The following is a 25077-nucleotide window of genomic DNA, read 5'->3' as shown; positions in this document are numbered from 1 at the left end:
GACCTGACTGGGACCCGGAAAAGGAAAACCCGATGGCGTGAATGCGCAAGCGCAGGATGAGACCCTAGGGCGCCCGTTGAGCGTGCGCAGAATCCGGGGCTAAAGAAAGTCTAAAAAGTAGAAGCGTCTGAGCGCATGCGTACACGCTGGCCTTGCCAACCTAACAGACACCACTGGGTGGAACCGAAAGGTTAGTTGAATGACTATTGGGTAGTCGCGGAGTAATTGGCGCAGAGCTCTTCCAATGAGTTATGGGAGTTGGGGGAAAGATGAAGGCGTGGGCTTTGCGGTGCTAAAGTGAGAGTTCTGTGCTACCTAAGCACGCCCCGCTTGGTCCACCCCTTTTATTACTGGCTCTCCAACGTCGCGAGCTTCTATAGCTTCGAACAGCCTCTACTTCCGGTTCAGTACTCGGTGAAAGTATATACAGAACAACCCTCCGGACAGGCAGAAATAGTCGAAATAGGATAACGTCGTCTTTCTTAAAGTGACAGGTTCAAAGCAAGCGGGGTCAACTCCACGCAGCGATTATCAGAGTAACTCAGCTATTCTGAATCCAATCCTGGATAAAGTTCTGGACAACGGTCTCAGGTTTTCGCCACTGGGGAAGGGATATGAAGAAACGGATTGTTTTCCAGGTGAGGGGAAGAAGAGAGCCTTAGACATGTTCCAAGAACTTGAGGTGCAGCCAGTTCATCTTCCTCCAGTGTTACCCACCACCATCCCACTAGCTCTGCAAAGCAGAGCTTCTCGTCCTCATATGAAAAGAATGAGGCTCAGAATCCATGGATCAGACATTCCTACGACTTTGTAGCCAAGGCCAGACTTGAGTTTGCCCCACTCCCAAATGCAAGCTCTATAATCTCATTTTGCTGATGTGATGCAGATGCAGAGGGTAGAGATGGGCCGTCCTTAGCAGAGACTAGTTGGGATTCTTTCGGCAGCGGAGCACCCAGCCCAGGGCTTTCTTTCTAGATCCCAAAGCCTGTTGTGATGAAGGGTCTGGGGCTACCCTTTCCCTCCTTCTACTATTCCTGGCCCGCCTACCCGGGAACTCCCCGCCCGGAGCCTCCGGGTGGGGAGCGGTGCAGCCCGCCCGCGTCATCTGATGCTGTTTCCTTCAGGAGGGAGAAGAGCGGAAAAAAGTGAAACTCCACCCTCCACCTCTGCCTCCCGCCCCCGGGGCCAAAGTACAAAGGGAGGAGGAAGAAGGGAACAGGGTCGGAGCCACTGGGCCAGAGGAGCCGGGGCCAGGAAGAGGCAGCTTCGGCCCAACTGGGGACGCTCCCTCCACCCCCTGAGCTAAAAGACCCAACCGGAATTCAGGCCCCTGAAAGGCCCCACCTTACACTTGGCAAGTGCTGGAGCCAGGCTCCTAGGACTTCTCTGGGACCAGGGAAGCTCGAATCCCTCCAAGCCAGCCATGGTGAGGCACCGGAGGCCCCGGGGCCCCACCCCCCCAGCCTGACTACACTGCCTTGGGTGCCCTCCTCCAAAAGCCAGAGATGCGGGGGGCCGGGAGGCAACACTCCTGGCTCCCCAGAGAGGCGTGGGTCTGGGGCTGAGGGCCAGGACCTGGATGCCCAGGTTCCAGGACTAGGGCCTCTGCACCCAGCAGGGGTGGAGACCACCGGCATCCAGAGAAGGTCCTCCACGCATCCCAACACCAGCTCCCAGCCATGGAGCCCTTGAAGAACCTCTTCCTCAAGAGCCCTCTGGGATCATGGAATGGCAGTGGCAGTGGGGGTGGTGTGGTTGGTGGTGGAGGACGACCAGAGGGGTCTCCAAAAGCAGCAGCTTATGCCAACCCAGTGTGGACAGCCCTGTTTGACTACGAGCCCAGTGGACAGGACGAGTTGGCCCTAAGGAAGGGTGATCGTGTGGAGGTGCTGTCCCGGGATGCAGCCATCTCAGGAGATGAGGGCTGGTGGGCGGGCCAGGTAGGTGGCCAGGTGGGCATCTTTCCATCCAACTATGTGTCTCGGGGTGGTGGCCCACCCCCCTGCGAGGTGGCCAGCTTCCAGGAGCTGCGACTGGAGGAGGTGATCGGCATTGGTGGCTTTGGCAAGGTCTACCGTGGCAGCTGGCGAGGTGAGCTGGTGGCCGTGAAGGCAGCTCGCCAAGACCCTGATGAGGACATCAGTGTGACAGCTGAGAGCGTTCGTCAGGAGGCCCGGCTTTTTGCCATGCTGGCACACCCTAACATCATTGCTCTCAAGGCCGTGTGCCTGGAGGAGCCCAACCTGTGCCTGGTGATGGAGTATGCTGCTGGTGGACCCCTGAGCCGTGCCCTGGCTGGGCGCCGTGTGCCCCCCCATGTGCTAGTCAACTGGGCCGTGCAGATTGCCCGTGGGATGCACTACCTGCACTGCGAGGCCCTGGTGCCCGTCATCCACCGCGACCTCAAATCCAACAACAGTGAGTTTGGGGGTGTGGCTGGGAGGTGGCCTGGCCCAGGCACACACCTACTCTTAAACCTCAGCTAGGCCTAGCTAGGAATTACTAGAGGCAGGCTAGCCTACCCTGGGGAGTTCCAGTTGACCAGGGATGCCCATGGCTCACACTGGGCCCAAAACAGGAGTCCCAGGTAACCTGCAGAGTCCTTCTGCCCCAGCCTCAAGAGAAGACCTTGACCCCAGCCTGCAGCTGCTGCAGCTTGGGCAAGTTAAAAAATTGGGATCTCTCAAGTGGGCCATAAGCATCCTGCCCAGTCATGGCTACCAACTCCAGTAAGTCCCCTGGATGCTGGTACTACTTGTCTTCCTTTCTCCTAAAGTCTACTGTCATGGCGTTGGTGCTCTGCCCTCCCCTCTCCTCATGGGGGGCAGTTCTTCTAGAACAGGTATTTCAGAGGGGAAACTTTCTCCCCCTTGGTGGTCCACACTAGGGCCAGGGCTGGAATTCTGGCCTCACTGCTCCCTGGCTGCATGACCTCTGGCTGGTTATTTCAACTCAGAGCCTCAATCTCAGACTTCATAAAAAGAAAGGTGAAACAGATTAATGGCCTGGGCAAGCCCCAGCTTAGACTGTCCTACATACAGTGGGTCCTTAGCAGTGGGTGAGGACATTTGAGGGCTGACCTTCCTGGAACCAGCACTCGGGGTGGGAGACTCCCTCTCCCATCATTTCAGACCCCATAGACACTGCCCATCACAGGCCCAAGATAAGTGAGTGACAGGTTTAGAGGACTTCCTGATGCAGGCAGCATTGAGAGAGCAAGGCATGGAGACCAGACCCACCACAGTATGGGGTCACTAGGGCATGTGCCCTATTGGAGTCTTGGGTATAAAGCTGGAAAGCAGTAGAAGTGCAGGAGGGGGCCAGGCTCAGTGAGTCACTAGAGAGACATGAAGTGTTCTTGGTGGGAGGGGCGGGGGGCACAACATGGATATTTTGAGGGTTTTTTGCCTGGGCTGACAAGGGGCTGGTTGGGACCACGGCAGCAGGACCTAGTGATATCCAAGACCTTGCCAGAGCTGGAGGGGCAAAGGAGGCCTGCCAGGTCACGGTACCCACTCTTCTAACCCACAGGAGGGGGCAGTTCTCACTTGTGGGGCTTGGCCATCTAGGGACCCCTATTCCCTGCCCCAGCCTGAGGGGGATTCCCCGAAGGCCCAGGGGAGGGGACTCCCACGTTCTGTTTTTCCTTGGTTTTCTTTCCAGAAAAAATGGAACAATAGCCCAGACCCCTGCTCCCCACCCTCCCCATGGCTTCCTGTGTTTCCTGCTGCCCCTGAGCTGGCTTCCTGCCCCTGCTCCAGCCCCTGTTCCCTCCCTAGCCCAGCTGCCTGAAGGGCAGGAAAGAGCAGGGGGGTGGAGAAGTTGCCCCTGCTTCCCTCTCAGAGCCTGGGTGGTGGTGGTGAAGGGCAGGCAAGGTGCCTCAGTTTCTCTGAGAATGGTATGCAATCTTACAGACCCCAGTCCTAGGCCCAAGTTGCTGTCTGCAGGATTGGGGTGGGGGGAGTCCCTTAGCTGGGGGGGGGGGGGGGGACATGGGCAGGAAACAATGGCATGATTTTCCTGGACAATAGGGGCCTTGTGAGGAAGCCTGGTGGGGAGAGGAGGGGGAATTCTCCAGGCCCACGAGTCACAGGACTGACCAGCCAGCCTGGCCTGGGCCTGACCTCCCACAGTTCTCCCCCATAGACCCCCCCCTTCCCATTTGGAGACCTGGCCCAGGCCTCCCAAAAAGGAGAAGTAGGGACTGTGGGAGGGGAGCAGAAGAGGCATGAGCTGCCTAGGCTACTCCTGAGCCTCACAAAGGCCAATCCAGGGAGGGGCTGGTGGCCAGGTCCCTTTCAGAAGCCAAGGAGCCTTAAGGGGGTACTGAGAAGCTGGCTGCAGCCTTGGGATCTCTAGCCCCTTCTTCTCTGATGGCCCCTGGCCTCCCATGCTTGAGGTCTATGTCAGACACCAGAACAACAACTCAAGATGGGACAAATTCAAGGCAGAGGCAGGCATTAAAGCAACATGGAAAAAAAGTAGGGGATTGTGGAGGTGAGGATGAGGTTTAGCAGGTATTAAGAATTGAGAGGGAGCCCTAGCAGAAAGGCCACAACTACAAAGAAGTCTCCAAACTTTGAGTAAGTTGCTGCTCCTCTCTGGGCCTCCGATTCCCCAACTGAAAACAGGGAGAGAGGCCACCCAGCCTGAGATACTGGTGCAGACAGTGCTTTGCCAGTCTGTGGAATCCCACAAATGGCTAGCTACCAGGCCAGGAAGCAGCAAGGGTTGGTCTTCAAAAGAAGGGGTGGGCCCTGGCATCAGGGGAGGGGCCTGTTCCTACTCTGCCCAGCTGCCAGCCTGTTGTGATTCCAATTTGGAATGAGCTTGTGTGGGGCCTACTGAATGGTCAGGTTCTGAGCCTCCAGCAGCCAGATCAGAGGCTGGCATGAAGTTGGGGAGTTAGAGGTAACAGAGGATGCAGAGGAGAGATTGGATGTGAGAGATGGGAACAGAGAATCTTTAGGACAGTTGGTATTTAGATCATCCCTGCAAGATGGCAGCCCTTGAGTGAAGGCTTTAAAAGTATGATGTGGGCTTGGCACCCGCAGCTCAGTGGTTAGAGTGCTAACCACATACACTGGGGCTGATGGGTTTGAACCCAGCCCAAGCCTGCTAAACAACAATGACAACTACAACAAAAAAGTAGCCAGGCATTGTGGCAGGCACCTGTTGCCCCAGCTACTTGGGAGGCTGAGGCAAGAGAATCGCTTAAGCCCAAGTGTTTGAGGTTGCTGTGAGCTGTGACGCTATGGCACTGTACCAAGGGTGACATAGTAAGACTGTCTCAAAAAAAAAAAAAAAGGACTTGGCACCTGAAGCTCAATGGCTAGGGTGCCAGCCACATACATCAGAGCTCTAGAGGGTTTGAATCCAGCCCGGGCCTGCCAAACAACAATAACTACAACCAAAAAAAAAAAATAGCTGGGCATTGTAGCGGGCACCTGTAGTCCCAGCTACTTGGAAGGCTCAGGCAAGAGAATCGCTTAAGCTCAAGTGTTTGGGGTTGCTGTGAGCTATGACACCATGGCACTCTACCCAGGGTGACAGCTTGAGACTCTCTCTCTCTCAAAAAAAAAAGTATGATCTGTTTAATACTTGTACCAGTGCTCTGAAGTAGGTTTTGTGATCATCCTCAGCTTTACAAACTGTTTAAGACTCAGTCCCAGTTTGGTTCAGGAGTGAGTGGATTTCATGACCATTCTCTGAATTAGGAGATATTGCAGGAAAATTTGCTAGGCACAGTGGGATGGTAAAAGGTGGTCACTGAGAGAGCATGTGGACATCAAGTACAGCCACAGATGAGCAGCTAAATCACCTTTGTCTGGCCTAGAGTTCCAAATGTGGAAGATGCCAGTGGGGTGGGGGAAGCTGGCATCTGGATGAAGCTGAGACAACCGGGTGTGTTAGGCAGAGGAGAGGCTGGGCTTTGAGGAGCACCAGCATTGAAATAGCTGGTGGTTGGTGGGGCTGGGGGTAGAGGGTGGGGTCACAAAACAGCCAAGGGCAGCAGGGAAGGGCTGGGCAGGAGTGCAAAGTGTTTCCACAAGGCCCAGAGAGAGGACTTGGCCAACAGCAGGATTAGGGGTTATGGCCTTAGGCTTTGAAAATTAAGCCTGAGTACCCTAGTTCTCCCACCTCCTGTGAGAAGTTTTCCCAGACTCACCAGGCTGTGTTAGTTCCTGTCCCTGTGCCCCACCTCTAGTACCCTATGCTGCCCCCCATTACAGCCCTGTCACCCTGGACAGGAGAGCTGAGGGACATGCCTGACACATGTTCAGAAACAGTTGTCTTGAATATCACATCTCCTCTACAATGCAATTGGCTGTAATCACAAAATAGAGAGCCCCTTCAAACCCTCAATACTTCTTCCTGATGCCCTCTTCCTGTACCTTTACTTCTCTCATTTGAGCCATTTTTGTCCTAGTGGAAGATCTCCAAGTTGCTCCTTCTCCTCTCTGTACAGGGTCAAGCCATGAGCCCCTGCCAAGTCTGACTACCAATTCCTACATTTGCTCCATGCTTCTCCTTTGTGGACAAGCCCCATCACTTTCTTAGACCCCACCCTTTGTCTTTCCTTCCAGAGTCATTACTAGATATCTTTTGGAGTCTTTCCCTTGGGAGTGGCTGCATTAGCTACAATGTGAGGTGGGCACCAGGGCCCCCCAGCACTTTCTGGGTTTCTTTCCTCACCAGAGGGTTCCCTTCTGCTCCTCACCTTCACGTGGGCTCTGATTGACACTCCTGCCTCAACAAAATGATAAGATATTCATGGATGTCTTTTTTTTTGTTGTTGAGACAGAACCTCAAGCTGTTGCCCTGGGTAGAGTGCCATGGTGTCACAGCTCATAGCAACCTCTAACTCCTGGGCTTAAGTGATTCTCTTGCCTCAGCCTCCCAAGTAGCTGGGACTACAGGTACCCACCACAACGCCCAGCTATTTTTTGGTTATAGTTGTCGTTGTTTGGCAGGCCCGGGCTGGATTTGAACCCGCCAGCTCTGGAGTATGTGGCTGGCGCCTTAGCCACTTGAGCTACAAGCGCTGAGCCATGGATGTCTCTTGAAATCAAAGCCACAGGTACTGAGAGCCTGACACATTGCCAGTTTTTATTTGGTGTAGTATTAGGGAAAAGTTAGAAAAAATTAGCCAGGTGTGTAGCACACTAGTATAGTCTCAGTGACTCCAGAGGCTGAGGCAGAAAGATTACTTAAACCCAGAGTTATTTATGATCTCACCACTGCTCTCTAGCCTGGGTGACAGAGGAGGACCCTCTTAAAAAAAAAATGTTAGCTGGCTTTGGAGCCACACAAACTAGGTTGGAATCTCTGCATTATTTGCTGTATTACCTTAGCCAAGTCACTTTCCTATGCAGTTTCCTTATCTGTAAAATGGGAATATTATTCTCAACCAAATGGCTTTGAGTGCTAGAGCTGAGTGTAAAATGTACGGTCTCTAGTAGATCTTTAGAAAATGTGTCCCTTGGCTTGGCACCTTTAGCTCAGCAGCTAGGGTGCCAGCCACATACACTAGAGCTGGCGGGTTCAAATATAGCCCGGGTGTGCCAAACAACGACAACTACAACCAAAAAATAGCCAGGCGTTGTGGTGGGCGCCAGTAGTCCCAGCTACTTGGGAAGCTAAGGCAAGAGAATAGCTTAAGCCCAAGAGGTAGAGGTTGCTGTGAGCTGTGATGCCATGGCACTCTACCCAGGATAACAGCTTGAGACTATCTCAAAAAAAAGTGTCCCAGAGTTGTTATTCTTCTGTGATTCTATTCTACCTCCAGTTGTGCTCTCCAGGTCAGGATCTAGACCCATTCATCTTTGTGCCCAGCTTGAATGTCTGTCCAATGACATTTTGCCCACAGCTCTTCCCCCGTCCCCACTGCCTGATCTGGAGCATCCACAATCCTGCCCCTCTTCTTCCCTAGTTCTGCTGCTGCAACCCATTGAAGGTGACGACATGGAGCACAAGACTCTGAAGATCACTGACTTTGGCCTGGCCCGAGAGTGGCACAAAACCACGCAAATGAGTGCTGCAGGCACCTATGCCTGGATGGCCCCGGAAGTTATCAAGGCCTCCACCTTCTCTAAGGGCAGCGATGTCTGGAGGTGTGGCTTTGCTAGGGGCTGGGCAGGGTCTGGTATGGGACTGCAGAGAGCAAAAGTGGCTACCTAAGTCTAGGGTTGAATAGACAGGCTGAGCCTAGGGGAAGGGACCCAAACCATTTAGTTAATGGTTGCTTTTCAGTGAAGCGTAAATGGATACAGAAAGGGAACGGAACTCTTTGTTTCACCCACAGCTTTGGGGTGCTGCTATGGGAACTGCTGACTGGGGAGGTGCCCTACCGTGGCATTGACTGTCTTGCTGTGGCCTATGGCGTGGCTGTTAACAAGCTCACACTGCCCATCCCATCTACCTGCCCCGAGCCCTTCGCACAGCTCATGGCCGGTAAGAGGGCGGGACGGGGCAGATGAGGGACAGAGTTCCCTAGCTCAGGAGAGCACCCCCTTCTTACTCTGTGCCCCCTCTACGCCTTGCCCCTAGATTGCTGGGCGCAGGACCCCCACCGCAGGCCCGACTTCGCCTCCATCCTGCAGCAGTTGGAGGCGCTAGAGGCGCAAGTCCTACGAGAAATGCCGCGGGACTCCTTCCATTCCATGCAGGAAGGCTGGAAACGGGAAATCCAGGGCCTCTTCGACGAGCTGCGGGCCAAGGAAAAGGTGAGAGGATTTGAGGGCCCAGGGTTGGATAGAGCCCATTCCTGATCTCTATGCAGTAAAGTTGTGGCGGGCGCTGGGGTCGGGGCCAAGCTAACCCTACCCCTTCGCTGCCCGGAACGCAGGAACTACTGAGTCGCGAGGAGGAGCTGACGCGTGCGGCGCGCGAGCAGCGGTCACAGGCGGAACAGCTACGGCGGCGCGAGCACCTGTTGGCCCAGTGGGAGCTAGAGGTGTTCGAGCGCGAGCTGACGCTGTTACTGCAGCAGGTGGACCGCGAACGGCCACACGTGCGGCGCCGCCGTGGCACCTTCAAGCGAAGCAAGCTCAGGGCGCGCGACGGCGGCGAGCGTATAAGCATGCCTCTCGGTAAGGGGCGGGCCCGCGGAAATCGCCCCGCAATAGGTTGAGTGGGCGGAGGTGGGGCGGGCCAGGCTTGGGTAATGAAGGCACTGGGATTGGCTTAGGGTGTTGGTGGGTGGGACGGTGAGCTGGAGGCTGGAAGCGCTAAGGACCACAAGTGGTTTTTTTTCTGTCTGTGGGCGGGTTCTAGAGGAAATATTTGCATGGCCGTCCAGGAGTGGCTGCGGCCAGGAAGGGGCGGTCTCACGAGAGTTCTGGGAAGGCCTTGTGGGTCGGGCCTGGTGGTGCCCTCGCCCGGGATTTTCCGACTTCTCTGTGCTTTTCCAGGAGATAAGAGTCCAGCCTATCAATTTTCCTTATTCAGAGCCTGGGGCCCAAGGAGGCAGTGAGGCTGGTCCCAGTCACACAGCCACTGTACACAGCCGAGGGCCCCCTATGAGTTGGGCTTCTGACTCTTTTTCACCGCACACCTACTCCCTGCCTCTCCCCTGTCCAAACCACAGACTTCAAGCACCGCATCACCGTGCAGGCCTCCCCCGGCCTTGACCGGAGAAGAAACGTCTTTGAGGTGGGAGCTGGAGATTCGCCCACTTTCCCGCGGTTCCGGGCCATACAGTGTAAGAAACCTCACTTACCGGGATCCCATGAGCTTAAGAGTTCGAGACCAGCCTGAGCAAGAGCTCGCCTGTGGCTCAGTGGGCACTGAGGGTGGCGGGTTCAAGCCCAGCCCCGGCCAAGCTGCAATAGCCGGGCGTTGTGGCAGGCGCCTGTAATCCCAGCTACTCAGGAGGCTGAGGTAGGAGAATCGCCTAGGCCCAGGAGTTGGAGGTTGCTGTGAGCTGTGTGACCCCACGGCACTCTACCGAGGGCAATAAAGTGAGACTCTGTATCTACAAAAGAAAAAAAGAGTGGTTTTAATAAAAAAAGAGAAAAATTAAAAAAGAAACCTCACTTCCTTAACCACCCATCTCGCAGCCCCTTATCTGTCAAACATCATCCTTGGAGGTGGAGCTCACCAACTTGTCTACTCCCCTTCCTCCCCACCCCCAGGCTCCCTGTCCTAGACTGTTACTCTGTTACCTGAGTTCCCCAAGTAGCATTCTTTTCTTTTTTTTTTTCTGTCAGAAAATTGTATGACACTATGTATTAATTTAATTCCTCCTTAATTCTGTTAAGTAGTTGTTTTATTATTCTCTAAATTTTATAGATTAGAAAAGTGAAAAAGGTATCTTGCCCCACATCTATTAAGTGGCAGAGCCAGAATTTAAACCCAGGCAGTTTGTATCAGCAGTGTCTGTACTAAGCAACAAATGTCAACTGAAGGACCAGATGAGATGCCCTACCCCACTGCTGGCCCCAAGCCCCATCTATCTCACCCAAAACCCACTCTGGGAATGTTATGCAGGCTAGCCTGTTCCCCATCCTCTAAGAGACGGCCCTGAAGCCTGATTGTCATGATGGGCAGAGAACAAGGTTCAACTCAGATCGCATCTGTTTCCCTCCCAATAGTGGAGCCTGCAGAGCCAGGCCAGGCATGGGGCCGCCAGTCCCCTCGCCGTCTGGAAGACTCAAGCAATGGAGAGAGGCGAGCTTGCTGGGCCTGGGGTCCCAGTTCCCCCAAGCCTGGGGAAGCCCAGAATGGGAGGTGAGTGTCCCCCACCTCAGCATTATCTGTCTCCCTCAAGTCCTAAGATTCATGAAGCATCTCTCCTTTACCCTCCCATCACCAGGAGAAGATCCCGCATGGACGAAGCCACTTGGTACCTGGATTCAGATGACTCCTCCCCCTTAGGATCTCCTTCCACACCCCCAACACTCAATGGTGAGTGGACTTGCTTCCCCCCAGCAGGATCTTACTGAGCTCCTATGGCATCTTGAGGGGGCCAGGAGAGGCTAGCAGGTAGAGCAGAAATCCTGCCCTGATAGTTTTTAGAGACTGGGAGATGGAGGCTGAGACATGACAGGGCCAGTCCCACAACCCAGATCTGCCCAACAAGCCCACAATCAAGCTGCATACAGCCCAGGCTTCTGGGGATCCAGAGCCTGGTACCCCTGTTCAGACCCAGCCTGTAAGAGGGCTCTTTCCTGGCCCTTTGTTAGCCTCTATGCCCTTAGCAGGCTCTTGGGAGGAAAGGAAGACAGAATGGTATCCCCCATTTGATACCCAAGGGAAGGGAAGTCCCCAGAGAGAGGAAGGAAACTGTACATGTGGGGTGGAGCCAGACAAGTCTACACTGTGCTTCTAGAGAGTCTGTAGGTGGAGAAGAGAATAAGATGGCTGTGCAGGCAGGGGTCATGGGCCATCACTGCATCATGTTCTCCATGATAATAACAGCACTACACACTACTATGTGCTAGGCATTCCATCTAAGCATCTCTGTGAGGGAGGTGCTACTATTATTCTCAGCTTAGAGATAAGGAAACTTAGGTTCTGAGAAGGGAAGTAATCTACCTAAAATGTCCAGCTAAGGATTTGAATTCAGAGAAGGACTTTGGTTCCCATGCTCATAATGACTTTTCTTGGGAGCTGTCACTTGAAGAAAGGGTTTCTTACATACAAACTGCTCAGGAAACTAGAGGGTCTGGCAGAGACCAGGACTCCAGCAGAAAGATGAGGGTTCAGCTCAACACTGCCCAGCTTTGGCAGGAGCTAGAAAGTTACACCCTCCCTTGCTTGGGGATCCCTGTGCCAACCCAGGGATCATCTTCAGAACCACTCATCCTACCTGCTGCTCACCGCCAGCATCCAAGACCCACTTAGCTGCTTAGACCTGAATCCTTATTGCTGAAGCAAACAATTTAGACTCATTCCTCTCACCCCATCCCACCCAGCCTGTCATATCACCATCACCTGAGCTACATTCAATAGTAATAACATCAGCTAACATTTGTTGGATCTCTTCTATGTACCAGACAATTCTATGAAGTGGGTATTGTTATTAGCTCCATTTTTTCAGTGAAGGAAACAGAGGGACAGAGAGGTTGCATGTTTTAATGGAAGGCACCCAGTCAACACTATCCTAAGGTGAAGAGCAGAGATTCGAACTGAGGTCTGACTCCAGAGGCAGGGCCCTGGATCCCTGTGTGGCCATACCTTCTTCTGCTCCAGCAGTTCTACTGCCCAAGCTGGCTGTGCTGTAGGGATTAAACTTGAGAATCAGAAGACCAAGGGGGCTTCTTGGATTCACTTGCTCTGGAATGTACAAGGCCAAAAGGCTTAGTAGAGAACTTGAGGTCCTGTCAACCCAGCTATGTAGGTCAAAGCAGCCCTGACACTGTTCTGCAGAGCCCTTTGACCTTGCCCTTACTGAGCTCCTAGGGGAAGGGACACAGGGCCTAAACCCTATCCTTTTCAAATATGTACCTTTATCTGAAAGTACATAACTTGCTTCAGCCCAGACGTAGTTCTCCTATCCCAATCCCACACTCTAGCCACTACCTGGAGCCATGAGAGTACATGACCTTGACCTTGCAACCAGCCATGGAGTCAGAAGCCTGGATGAGAATCAAAGACTAGGATCTCATAGAGGTCCCATGAGATCTCTCCCAGACCCTGTGAGATTGTCCCAAGCATAAGCCATACTGTTGGGAGCCACATCTCCCATCCACCCAGTTTGTCCTCTGCTGGATGTTCTAGCCCCTAGGGAACTGGTCGCAGTGAGTTGCACATTGATGGGGTGCATTCAGCCTACACTGACAGAGACTGTCCTGTGAAGCTTGTTGCCTGGAACCACTAACTGCCAAATGGCCATGTCCTCTCCATGAGACTCTATAGAAGCAATTTCACCTTTATCTCTGGGTCAAGAATAGTTGTGCTGCTTTCTCTCAAACAACAGGGTTGCCAACTTTTTCTACTAGGAAGAGCGTAACAGATTTATGAGCCAGGCATCAGCATATTAACAGTCAACATTATCCTAAGGTGAATTTTAATCCTAGCAAAATTACCTTGGAAAGTCACTTACCTCTCAGAACCTCAGTTTCTCAGGCTATTATTGACTGCAGGAACTTTTGTTCACTCTCATTTTGTGTGCTAGACTCTGTCTTCTCTTCCCTTTGTGTCATTTCTTTTGCTTATTTTATTTAGTTTTTGAGAGATAGGGGTCTTACTGTCACTCAGACTGGAGTATAATAACACAATCAGCTCACTGCAACTTTGAACTGGTGGATGCAAGTTACCCTCTTGCCTTAGCCTTCTGAATAGCTGAAACTACAGGTGCAGGCCACCCCACCCAGCTAATTTTTAAAATTTTTATAAAGACAGGGTCTCACTTTTTTGCCTAGGCTAATCTCGAATTTCTGGTCTTAAGTGATCCTCCCACTTTGGTCTCCTGAAGTGGTGCGATTACAGGTGTGAGCTACTATGCCTGGCCCTTTTTTTTTTTTTTGAAAGACAGAATCTTACTCTCTTACCCCAGGCTAGAGTACTGTGGTGTCGTAGCTTACAACAACCTCAAACTCCTGGGCTCAAGTGATCCCCCTGCCTCAGCTTTCCCAGTAGCTGGGGCTATAGGCACCTGCCATAACACCCAGCTAATTTTTCTATTTCTTGAGGGCACCCATAGTTCAGTGGTCAGGGCTCCAGCCACATGCTCCAGGGCTGGTGGGTTTGAATCTGGCCTGGGCCTGCTAAAAATCAACAACAAAAAAAATAGCTGGGCGAGGTGGTGGGTGCCTTGTAGTCCCAGCTACTAGGGAGGCTGAGGCAAGAGAATCTCTTGAGCCCAAGAGTTTGAGATTGCTATGTGCTATGAAGCCATGGCACTCTACTGAAGGCAACAAAGTGAAATTTTTGCCTCAAAAAAAAATTTAAAAATTAGAAAAAAACAATCACTTGTGGTTAGCCCAAGGATTATATGAATGGATTCTTCCATCACACAGGAATTTTTTTTTTTTTTTTGCAGTTTTTGGCCAGGGCCAGGCTTGAACCCACCACCTCTGATATATGGGGCCAGCTCCCCACTTCTTTAAGCCACAGGCACCGCCCCAGAAACTTTTTCTTTTTCTTCTTGAGACAGAGCCTCAAGCTGTCGCCCTGGGTAGAGTGCTATGGCATCACAGCTCACAGCTGCCTCCAACTCCTGGGCTCAAGTGATTCTCCTGCCTCCACCTCCCAAGTAGCTGGGACTACAGGCGCCCGCCACACACCTGGCTATTTTTTGGTTGCAGCCATCATTGTTCTTTGGCAGGCCCAGGCTGGATTCGAACCTGCCAGCTCAGGTGTATGTAGCTGGCACCTTAGCTGCTTGAGCCATAGGTGCCAAGCCAGGAATTTTCTTTTTTTTTTGCAGTTTTTGGCTGGGGCTGGGTTTGAACCCGCCACCTCCGGCATATGGGGACGGTGCCTTACTCCTTTGAGCCACAGGTGCCGCCTGGAATTTTTTTTTTTCCTGAGACAGAGACTCACTATGTCGCCCTGGGTAGAGTGCCATGGCATCACAGCTCACAGCAACCTCAAGGTCTTGGGCTTAAGCGATTCTCTTGCCTCAGCCTTCCCAAGTAGCTGGGACCACAGGTGCCTGCCACGATGCCCAGCTGTTTTTTGGTTATAGTTGTCATTATTGCTTGGCAGGCCTGAGCTGGATTCAAACCCGCCAGCTCTGCTGTATGTGGTTAGCGCCCTAGCAGCTGAGCTATAGGCACCGAGCCACATCACATAGGAATTTTATGAGCCAGGCATCAGTGTCTTAGCAGTCAACACTGTCCCGAGCTCAGGGACATTCTAGTCTGATGGTAGAGGCAGACTCATAAACAAGTACAGTATACTGTGTAAGGCATAACATGATTAATAACTGGACAGTTTCAGGGGGACTCTGGGAAGGCAATGTCTTAGCTGGATTTTGGATGGTGAATAAAAGATCACTGAAAGCTGAAATAGGAAAGGTGAGTTGGGCAGAGAATAGTGCACGCATAGGCATGGGGCTCATCAGACCCAAAGAGGAGGAAACCTGGCTAAACTGAGAGAAGAGTTGAGAGCCAGGGAGTCCCAGGCCTAAGGCACTAGCCATAGGCCAAGCCTGCATCCTTGGCACATGAGTCAGTACATGTTTGTTGAATAAATGAGTGAATGAAGTTGGAAAAGTAGGCAGTAGCCACTTCAGGAAAGGCCTGGAAGAGATAGGTTTTTTGTTTTTTTGTTTTTTTTGAGACAGTTTCACTTCATCACCCTAGATAGAGTGCTATGGTATCATAGCTCACAGCAACCTCAAATTCTTGGGTTCAGGTGATCTTCTTGCCACAGCCTCCCAAGTAGCTGGGACTACAGGTGCCTGCCACAACTCCTGACTAGTTTTAAAGACAAGGTCTTGCTCTTGCTCAGGCTGGTCTTAAACTCCTGGGCTCAGACAATCCACCAGCCTTGGCCTCCCAGAGGGCTAGGATTACAGGCGTGAGCTACTGCACCCAGCCTGATAGATGGTTTTTAAATGTAGACCTGTCCTTAGCAAGTTTACATTTTAGGATTCCCTTGGCCCTTGAGTTGCAGTGTCCAAGGTGGGGTTGGGGAATGGGTGAGGTAAGAGGCAGAGAGTCTGTGTAAGGGTTGTACCCAACAGAGGGGGGACTCTGAGCTATGCTGGTTCAGAGTAGAGGCTCATTCTTCCCAGGCTTGCATGTCTTCCTCCTGACACCCACCCCAGTGCTCTGATTCAAGCAAGTTTGCTCCATTCCTGGCCCAAAGAGGAAGGGAAAAGCCAGGGAGGGCTTTAAAAGCCCAGTGAAGGCCAGACTTTTTTTTTTTTTTTTTTTAATAGAGACAGTCTCATTTTATTGCCCTTGGTAGAGTGCCGTGGCGTCACACAGCTCACAGCAACCTCCAACTCCTAGGCTTAGGCAATTCTCTTGCCTTAGGCTCCTGAGTAGGTGGGACCACAGGTGCCCACCACAACGCCTGGCTATTTTGTTGTTGTTGTTGCTTTTTTGTTGCAGTTCAGCTGGGGCCAGGTTTGAACTTGGAGCTGGTGCCCAACTCACTGAGTCACAGGTGCCGCCCGCGAAGGCCAGACTTTCTTCTTCTAGTGACATAGCTGTTTCTAGAGCCAAGGAAGGAATCTGACAAGGAGGGACTACTAAAGGCCATCTTAGACCTCCCCTACCTCCTTAATGACTTGTTTTCCAATATCACCCCAGGTGGTCTAAAATGGGGTCAGGCTCACCCTAGACTCAAAGATAGGACACCGAGGTCTTGACATCTAGGGTAGAGTCTCATTAGAAAGTGGTGAAGTGCAGAGGCTCTGCTGCCCCTACCTGGGATGAGGCCAGCTGTACTCCTCCCTGGCTATACAGCCTTACGCAAGACTGTCATCTCTCTCAGCCTGGGATGCCTGGGGCATGAGGATCAGACAACATAACACCCCTAAATCATTCAGCTTAGGCCTGACACAGACATGTGCTCTATAGACTAGTTATAACTATGAGCAAGGCTCTACCTCTTTGAACCTCAGTTTCCTCATTTCTGGAATAGGGACAGTGATGTGTAAGGGTTGTATCTGACAGAGGGAACTCTGAGCCATGTCCTGGTTCAGAGTAGAGGCTCATTTCTTCTCAGGCTTGCATATCTTAGGGCTATTGGGGTTGACTTGTGTGCTGTAAGCTACAAGTGGAATGGGGGCCAGAGCTGCCAAACCAGGAAGAAGGTGGGCACAGAGCACAGGGTGCTGGTTTCACTCAGTGGGGCCAAACCTGTCCCTCAGCCCAGAGTTGCCCTGGGCTGACCATTGAGGCCACTGTGGTCCATTGTGATCTGCTTCCTCTTGGGCCCCCATCGTGCCATCTCTGGGCTCCCAGGACCCTGGCTGCTTCCTAGGCTTTGCTCTGCTAGTTCCTTGGTCTGCACTGCCCTCCTTGCAGCTCCCATCTTGTGAAAGCCTGGAATGTGGGTGTATGATTGGGGATACTCTTGTGGGCTGGGGAGCAGGGGAGCCAGGAAAGATGATGGTGGGATATAGAACTCAGTCCTTGTTCCAAGACCACTAAGGGATCCACAGAAGACACAGCAACTGCCACCTAACATGTGCCATTCCTGGCCGCAGGTAACCCCTCACGTCCAAGCCCAGAACCTGAGGAGCCAAAGCGGCCCAGCCCAGCAGAGCGCAGCAGCAGCTCCGGGACACCCAGGCTGATTGAGCGCGCACTGCTGCGTGGCACTGCCCTGCTCGCCTCGCTCGGCCTGGGCCGGGACCTGCAGCCTCCAGGAAGCCGTGAGCGTGGGGAACCCCCGCTGACACCCCCTACACTGGTGCCCGCACCATGCTCTGCCGAGCTGTCCCCTTCCCCACTTGTGTGCCTCTCACCCAAGGTGCTGGGTACCCCACCCACCCCTGCACCTCTGCTGCTGGACCTGGGTGTCCCTGCAGGCCAGCGGTCAGCCAAGAGCCCCCGGCGTGAGGAGGAGACACGCGGTGAGTGGCCCGGAGGCCAGCCTGTTGCCTGGATGTAAGATGGGGGCATCCAGAGTGGGGGCACATGCCACAGCTATCTGCTGGACCCCTAACTGGGGCTTGAGGCCCTGGAGAGCATGTAGGGAACTGAGTTCTACATTCAGCCAAGGGTCAGGGACTAGGTGGGGCTGGGCTAAGGCAGTCATGAAATAAGAGAAGTAATAATAATACTGTTGGTTGCAAATGCCCATCAGTTTCTTACTGTGCCGGCTGCTATTTGTGGTACCCTAGAGATACAATTATCACAACAACCTGTGAACTAAGAGCTCTTATAATACCTATTTTTGTTTCCTTTCGTTATTTTTTTGAGAGTCTCACTCTGTTGCCCAGGCTAGAGTATCTTGGTATCAGCCTAGCTCACAGCAATCTCAAACTCCTGGGCTCAAGCTGTCCTCCTGCCTCAGTCTCCCATAGTGTTAGGCTTACAGCCGTGTGCCACCATGACCAGTAATACCTGTTTTTAGATGAGGAAATTTAAGGCACAGAGATTAAGGGACTCAGAGTGCTCACAACTAGTAAGTGGCAGGGCTGGGATCCAAGGCCAGGGCAGGTATGTTCCACAGGCCTTGCTCTTGACCATTACTGAATAAACAGATGCACCACAGGTCATGAAGGGCCAGGAAGGTTGAGTCAAGTAGCTTATGGTACGGATGGGGAAACTGAGGCCCAGACCAGGGCTGTGTCTTCTGGGAACTAACCCTGTGCTCTTCCCGTATCCTCATAGGAGGCACTGTCTCACCTCCACCAGGGACATCACGCTCTGCTCCTGGCACCCCAGGCACCCCACGCTCACCGCCTCTGAGCCTCATCAGCCGACCTCGGCCCTCACCCCTCCGCAGCCGCATTGACCCATGGAGCTTTGTGTCAGCTGGGCCACGGCCTTCACCCCTGCCCTCACCACAACCTGTGCCCCGCCGGGCCCCCTGGACCTTATTTCCAGACTCGGACCCCTTCTGGGACTCCCCACCTGTCAACCCCTTCCGGGGAGGTCCCCAGGACTGCAGAGCGCAGACCAAAGACATGGGTGCCCAGGCCCCATGGACACCGGAAGCGGGGCCTTGAGGGGGTCAGGCCACTGCCCATGCTCCAGCCACTTAGAGGAGCCACAGCATACACTGGAACGGGAACCAGGTCAGCCTCTGTGGTTGCCTAGCTTACCCCCAGGGATTCTACCCCCTTTGGGGGTCAGGAACACTACACTGCACAGGAAACCTTCACACTGGACAGGGGGCCTACACCCCCTACACCTGCAAACTGTAGGTCCCCCTGACTTACCTGCCCCCTAATGGGGCCTGACACTGTACCCAGCTGGTTGGGAGGACCAGAGCCTGTCTCAGGGAATTGCCTCCAGAGGTGGTGCAGGGAGGAGGGGAGGTGCAGGGGAGAGGGGCTGGCCTCAGCTGTCACCAGCACTTTTGACCAAGTCCTGCTACTGTGGCCCCTGCCCCAGGACTTAGTCCCTCAACCCTCCTGCCCTAGGGGTCACCTGGGGCTGGGGCTCTCCGGGTGCCTTTCTGCTGCCCCACCCAGGGTTGGGACCTTAGCCTTGGGATCCAATGAAGCCAAATAAACTCATAAGCCGTTGCCCCAAATGCAGCCTGTCATCTTCCTTGGAAGTAACCAGCAAACTCAACTTATTATGTGACCCTGGTGTCCTCATGCCCCCACACACACAGTGGGCAGTTGGCTGGGGCCTACGCCAGGTTGCCTTGCATTTCACCCCTCTGGGACCAAGGCCACCAACCTTGGTCACTTAAGGCCCTCCTCAGGCTCCCCTGCACCCACCTGCTGGCTTCATCTACTTCCAGCGCTGGATTCACCCTTGACAGTGCTTTCCTGCTCCATGTGTTTACAAGTGCCATTCCATCCTCCAAGTGACTTGCCCTGACCCTCCCTATTGCTGGGTAGTCCCTGCTTAACCTCTGGGCTCAGCTGTAACAACCCTTGTCCCCAGGATACCTTCCCTGGCCATGCTGCTCCCACCCAGAAGGATCTTTGAGCTCAGAAGTCCACATTCCTCTTGAGGAATAAGCTCCATATACCTATGAGCATGGTGACCTACTATGGTACCTGGCACCACTAACACTGCTCTTGGGACTAGGGGGGTTCTGTGGATGAGCACTCCCATGAAGTCACCTAGGGTTTGGTTCCTCCATGGTTATGGTGGTTATAGGAGTTGTAGCCCAGGCTCCCCCCTCCCTTAGCACCCCATGGCAGCCAGATTCTGTGTCTGCAGTTCAGGAGGCTGGAGAGCTGTAGGCACAAAGCTGCTCAGGAAGGACCACAAAGGAAGGCCAGAGTATCATCTATCCAGGGCACTCTGGACACCCTGAGTCCTCTTTACCTCTCACCTCTGCTCCCACCTGATCCATCCTAAATGCCACCATTTCTTTCCCACTTTACTGTCCAGGCCACTGCTATTCCATCCAGGATGACCCCTTAGGTCTCCTGGACCACATTTGTCCTCAAGGGCCTGTGGTGTCCCTTACCTTCCCCCACCCCACTGTAGCCAGTCCCCCTTGTTCCTCCCATACCACAAGCTTGTTCCCACCTGAACTGGTCTGTTCTCGATTCCCACCTGAAGTGTTATTTCCTTACAGAGATTTCCCAATAAGATACCATTTCCTGGCTCGGCCCCTGTGGCTCAAGTGGCTAAGGCACCAGCCACATACACCTAAGGTGGCGGATTCGAATCCAGCCTGGGCCTGCCAAATAACAATGATGGCTGCAACCAAAAAGTAGCCGGGTGTTGTGGCGGGCGCCTGTGGTCCCAGCTACGTGGGAGGCTGAGGCAGGAGACTCACTTGAGCTCAGGAGTTGGAGGTGCTGTGAGCTGTGATGCCGCGTGATACTGCAGCACTCTACCCAGGGGGACACTTGAGGCTCTGTCTCAAAAAAAAAAGATACCATTTCCCCCAGAAGTCTCCCATTACCCAGGGTGTTTCCTTCATGGAATTTATAACACTGTGAAGTTGTAATGCTTCTTTGCTAATAGCAGAGGTTTCCTAAACACCAGGAGGGAAGGGGCATGTGTTTATCTCCCCCAGTGTTCTCAGGACCTAACAGCAGTCAAGTGAATGAATGGGGTATGGGTGCTAGGCGAGCATGACTTCATATGTGTGAGGGAGGCCTTACCTCCCTGCCCTGTCAGCACCCTAATGGCAGCCTTCCTCTCTGTCAACCCCAATGTCCCAGCGTAGTGAGATGCAATTGCCCCGGAAGCTGGCAGAGGTGCTCCAGCTCACCTTCCTCCCCTTCATACTTGGCCCAGCTGTGTCCCAGCTGCCCACGCAGCACCTCCTCCCAGCCCCACCCTGCCTGCCCCTCCCAAGCGCCTGCAATGCAGCAGCCATCTCACATAGCACCCCAGACTCAGGTGGCACACCATGGGCAGTCTAAGGCCCTGGGCCCGATATGGGCTCCTAGTTGTGGGCCACCTGCTGGCCCTGGGGGTTGGGGCTATGGTGCTCCAGGCCCTGGAGGGACCTCCAGCACTCAGACTCCAAGCTGAGCTCAGGGCTGAACTGGCCATCTTCCAGGCCAAACATGGGGCCTGCCTGGCACCTGGGGCACTGAAGGAGCTGCTGGGCGCTGCCCTGGAAGCCCAGACCCATGGGGTCTCCACCCTGGACAACAGCTCGAAGGACAGGAACTGGGATCTACCCTCGGCCCTGCTCTTCACTGCCAGCATCCTCACCACTACGGGTAAGGCTGCCAGGCAGCCCTGTTGGAGGGAACTCCTGAGGCCATTAGTCCCTGGGAACACCAGGGATACAGCAGTCCTTTCCCAGCCCCAAAGTGCCAGATGGAGCCTGGGCCCTATCAAGCCTGACATCACTACTGGGGCTCTTCACATCAACACACCCCAACTGGTGCCTCCACTTCAGCTGCCAGGAGGGGTGTGGCTTCCCCATCCCCACCCCTAGGCACCCTTTGAAAGCCAGGAGTGGTGCCCAGATCCCATGGGGCTGAGGCAAGGCAAGAATCACAATACAGTGGGATAGACTCTTAGATGGAGCAAAACAGAAGGAACCTGGAAAGCACAGATGAGGACCACAGACTCGGGGTGAAGTGAGGGAAGGCTTCTAAGGGAGAAAGTAAAGACAAGAGAACACAGAGATAAGAGATGAAGGAATTCCTGGCAGACAGAACAGTATGTGCACAAGCCCAGAAAAAATAAAACAATGGGATCACAGCCCTGGTTGGGGGAATTCTCTTAGTTTGGACCTACAAAGTATCTAAATATTTTTTTAAAGTCTGTATTTCCAGCTTTTTTTGGAAAATCAGGAACCCTATTCACACTAAACCAGAATCCCTCAAGGCAACACACTGCCTCTTGGAGAGGGCCTGTCCCTATGGCCAGAGCACATACTCTCCGGTATACTCCAGTCCCCACCACTCCCTCTTGTCTCACATCTGACTCCTATAGGTATTTGACATTGCTGCCTCTGGACTAAATGACTCCGCTCTCCAGGACACCTTGCTCTCCCACCTCACGCTGCCCTGCACATGTGCTTCTGGCCTCCAATGCCCTCTCTCCTGCTTGCTGCTTCTTTGTAGTTCTTCCCATTAAGTGTCCCCACTGATTTTCCTGCCTGCCTCCCCCACCCAAGTGCTGGGCCTGAGAAGACTCAAGACCTGGCATACAGAATGATGTGATACACATTTGTGGAATGAAAGAGCAAGTGACATTCCACTGGCTGTGGATTTGGAAATATTTGGAAGTACTTAGACCCAAGCTGAGGAATCTTTTACAGAGCCAGGATATCTTGGGGCAGAACAGCAGTACCCAGAATTGTCCCAGCTGCAAAAGGCCTGAGGGACTGTCTTCTTTAGTATGTTCATTTTCCAGAAAAGAGAAGAGGGACCCAGAGATGTTAAGGCATTTTCACAGGATCCCAAGAGAAGAGAGTAGAGCCCCAATATGGACTCAAACAGTTCAGGCAATTTCAGCCACCAGAGGGCAGCCTCGATTTGGGGGAAGTTGGGACCCCAGCAAGCAGCCCACTCAAGAGCTCATCATTCAGCTAGGTGCCTGTGGCTCAACTGGCTAAGGCGCCAGCCACGTACACCCAAGATGGCAGGTTTGAATCCAGCCTGGGCCCGCCAAACAATGATGGCTGCAACCAAAAAATAGCCAGGCGTTGTGGTGGGCACCTGTGGTCCCAGCTACTTGGGAGGCTGAGGCAGGAGACTCGCTTGAGCCCAGGAGTTGGAGGTTGCTGTGAGCTGTGATGCCACAGCACTCTACCCAGGAGGGGATAGCTTGAGGCTCTGTCTCAAAAAAAAAAAAAAAAGAGCTCATCATTCACTCTCTTATCTTCACCAGGCTATGGCCACATGGCCCCATTATCCACAGGCGGAAAGGCTTTCTGTGTGGTCTATGCGGCCCTGGGGCTGCCAGCCTCCCTAGCACTTGTGGCCACTTTGCGCCACTGCCTGCTACCTGTGCTTAGCCGCCCAGGTGCCTGGGTAGCAGTTCATTGGCAGCTGGCACCGAACAGGGTTGTGCTGCTGCAGGCAGTTGGACTGGGCCTGCTAGTGGCTGGCATCTTCATGCTGCTGCCAGCAATAGTGCTGTGGGGTGTACAGGAAGACTGCAGCCTGCTGGAAGCCATCTACTTCTGCTTCAGCTCACTCAGCACCATTGGCCTGGGGGATCTGCTGCCCAGCCACGGCCAAGGCCTGCATCCAGCAATTTATCACCTTGGCCAGCTTGCACTTCTTGGTAAGTGTGGATGCCTGAGAGTGGGTGAGGGAGTAGGGAAGCAGGGCCTGGACTACAACTCACATGAACCACCTGGAGTCTGAACCTCATAGGTGAAGAGACCCTCAGGCCTAGTTGTAGTCCAATGAACCCTGGTGTCAGGTGTGAGTGGCACCAGGTGCCAAGGTGGCACACCAGGCCGGGAGGTAGGGGGAACATCATCAGCACTCCCAAGAACTGCCCAAGCAACCTCTTCTTCCAGGTTACTTGCTCCTAGGGCTTCTGGCCCTGCTGCTGGCTGTAGAGACCTTCTCAGAGCTGCCACAGGTCCGTGCCATGAAGAAGTTCTTCAGGTGCAGTGGCCCTTTCACTGCTGAGGACCAAGGTGGTATCCTGGTCCAGGATGAGCTGGCTCTGAGCACCCTGCCACCCACAGCCCTAGCCTCAGAACAAGCCCCAGCTTGCTGACAGGTGTCAGCTCCTTTAAGGTGGAGGAGCAGGAAGAAGGAAGCAGCCAGGAGTGGGTTGGGAAGAATCTGGAGCTAGAGGTGGGGTGGATGTGAGAACTTCAAGAAATTGCGTATTTATAAAATGGACAAAAATGTCGACTGTGTTTCATGTTTTCTTTCGAAGACAGAGCCATCAGCCATTCCAGCCCCAGCTAGGTCTGGGAATTTGAAATCCAGCACAGTCCCGCTAAGGATCGCCGAGCCAACCTTATCGGCCTAGGCCCCACCCTCTTCCGTGCATTGAGGGGCCCAGGTTCTGCAGAAAAGTGGCTGACGCTGGTGTATCCTTGTCAGATTTTATTGAACAGGTACAGGAAGGGGGGGGCGGTCTCCGAGCCATCCCTCTCTACCGGGCCAACCCGCCCGGGTCCTGCCATCGGAGAGGGACTCCGCGCAGCGCTCCTGGGACCCGTAGCCCGTCGCGGACACGCGCACACACCTACGAGCAGATAAATACAGCGCGGCCGCCCGACCTCTCCGGCTGGTCTGGCGGAGGGGCCGCCTCGCCCCGCCCCGGGAAGGGGCTCCCCCTAGCGGCCACATGCACACCATCCGTCGCACCCGGTCCTCTACCGTGCAGGCGCAGACCCAGTGCGACCAGGACCTCCCAAGACCCGGGCAGCCTCAACTCAGCATGCAGCGTTCGCGCCGGCTCAGCTGACGGCTCAGCTTGCGGCGTCGTTGCTCCAGACCGCGCTCCAGGCGCTCGTCCTCCTCCAGGGCTCTGGGAGAAACAGGTTCGAGTCAGCCGCAGCAACCGATGCCCAGCTCGGAACTTGACGGAGCCCCCTTTAGGAGCACGCCCCATGCCAGTCCCCAGCTCCCAGCGCCACCGGCCCCACTCACATTCGCTCCTTGTGGTCCAGATCCCGGACTAGCTCGTCGCGCTGGTTCACCAGAGACACCAGCTCCTCCAGCAGGAGCTGCTCTCGGTGCTGCTGCGCGGCCGTTTTCTGCCAGTCTGAGGGCGAAGGTGGCTCAGGGTCAGGAGGCGCTGGCTCCAGTTCTGTCCTGCCTCCCACCCCGCTGGCCCCATCTCCCACCTTCGATGGCCAGCATGCCTCGCAGCTCACGACTCAGCAGCTCAAACCTCCGCTCCAGGTCCTGCTCCTCAATGCTGGCAGGTGGGGGTGACAGGTCAGGGAAAGGGGAACAAAGAGAATGCCCAGGGCTATGGCCACTCCCTGGTCCCCATTCCACCTTCTCATCACTATCAGTTCCCATAAAGGGCAGGGCTCTCCGCAGAGCTTTCTTTTTTTTTTTTTTTTTTTGAGACAGAGCCTCAAGCTGTCCCCCTGGGTAGAGTGCCGTGGCATTACAGCTCACAGCAACCTCCAACT

The 25077-nt window shown here is 53.9% G+C and overlaps 3 protein-coding genes across 4 annotated transcripts in view; 2 read left to right on the top strand and 1 right to left on the bottom strand.

The window, feature by feature from the left end:
- The first annotated feature begins 26 nt into the window (after positions 1-26).
- On the top strand, positions 27-19113 carry MAP3K11 (mitogen-activated protein kinase kinase kinase 11). The gene is made up of 10 exons (XM_003798663.3): positions 27-2418; positions 7934-8114; positions 8306-8454; positions 8551-8726; positions 8849-9092; positions 9590-9703; positions 10596-10731; positions 10817-10908; positions 17114-17482; positions 18246-19113. Exons 1-10 carry the CDS (start codon positions 1680-1682, stop codon positions 18581-18583), a joined length of 2538 nt encoding a protein of 845 aa, XP_003798711.1. The 5' UTR covers positions 27-1679; the 3' UTR covers positions 18584-19113.
- Positions 19114-20907: 1794 nt separating this feature from the next.
- On the top strand, positions 20908-23747 carry KCNK7 (potassium two pore domain channel subfamily K member 7). The gene is made up of 3 exons (XM_003798661.2): positions 20908-21226; positions 22851-23249; positions 23491-23747. Exons 1-3 carry the CDS (start codon positions 20908-20910, stop codon positions 23694-23696), a joined length of 924 nt encoding a protein of 307 aa, XP_003798709.1. The 3' UTR covers positions 23697-23747.
- A 272-nt stretch (positions 23748-24019) lies between these two features.
- The window catches only part of EHBP1L1 (EH domain binding protein 1 like 1), an 18784-nt gene continuing 17726 nt past the window's right edge, over positions 24020-25077 (bottom strand). For both annotated transcript variants that reach the window (XM_012810677.2, XM_023518462.1), the window contains 3 exons: positions 24781-24854; positions 24584-24698; positions 24020-24461 (listed from right to left, as the gene is read on the bottom strand). In XM_012810677.2, coding sequence (XP_012666131.1) covers positions 24362-24461; positions 24584-24698; positions 24781-24854 — 289 coding nt within the window. In that variant the 3' untranslated portion in view covers positions 24020-24361. The remainder of the gene's footprint in view (positions 24462-24583; positions 24699-24780; positions 24855-25077) is intronic.

Source organism: Otolemur garnettii, unplaced genomic scaffold (genome assembly GCF_000181295.1).
Source record: "Otolemur garnettii isolate 467f Iridium unplaced genomic scaffold, OtoGar3 scaffold00140, whole genome shotgun sequence".
Taxonomy (NCBI): domain Eukaryota; kingdom Metazoa; phylum Chordata; class Mammalia; order Primates; family Galagidae; genus Otolemur; species Otolemur garnettii.
This window is presented reverse-complemented; position numbering and strand designations above follow the sequence as displayed.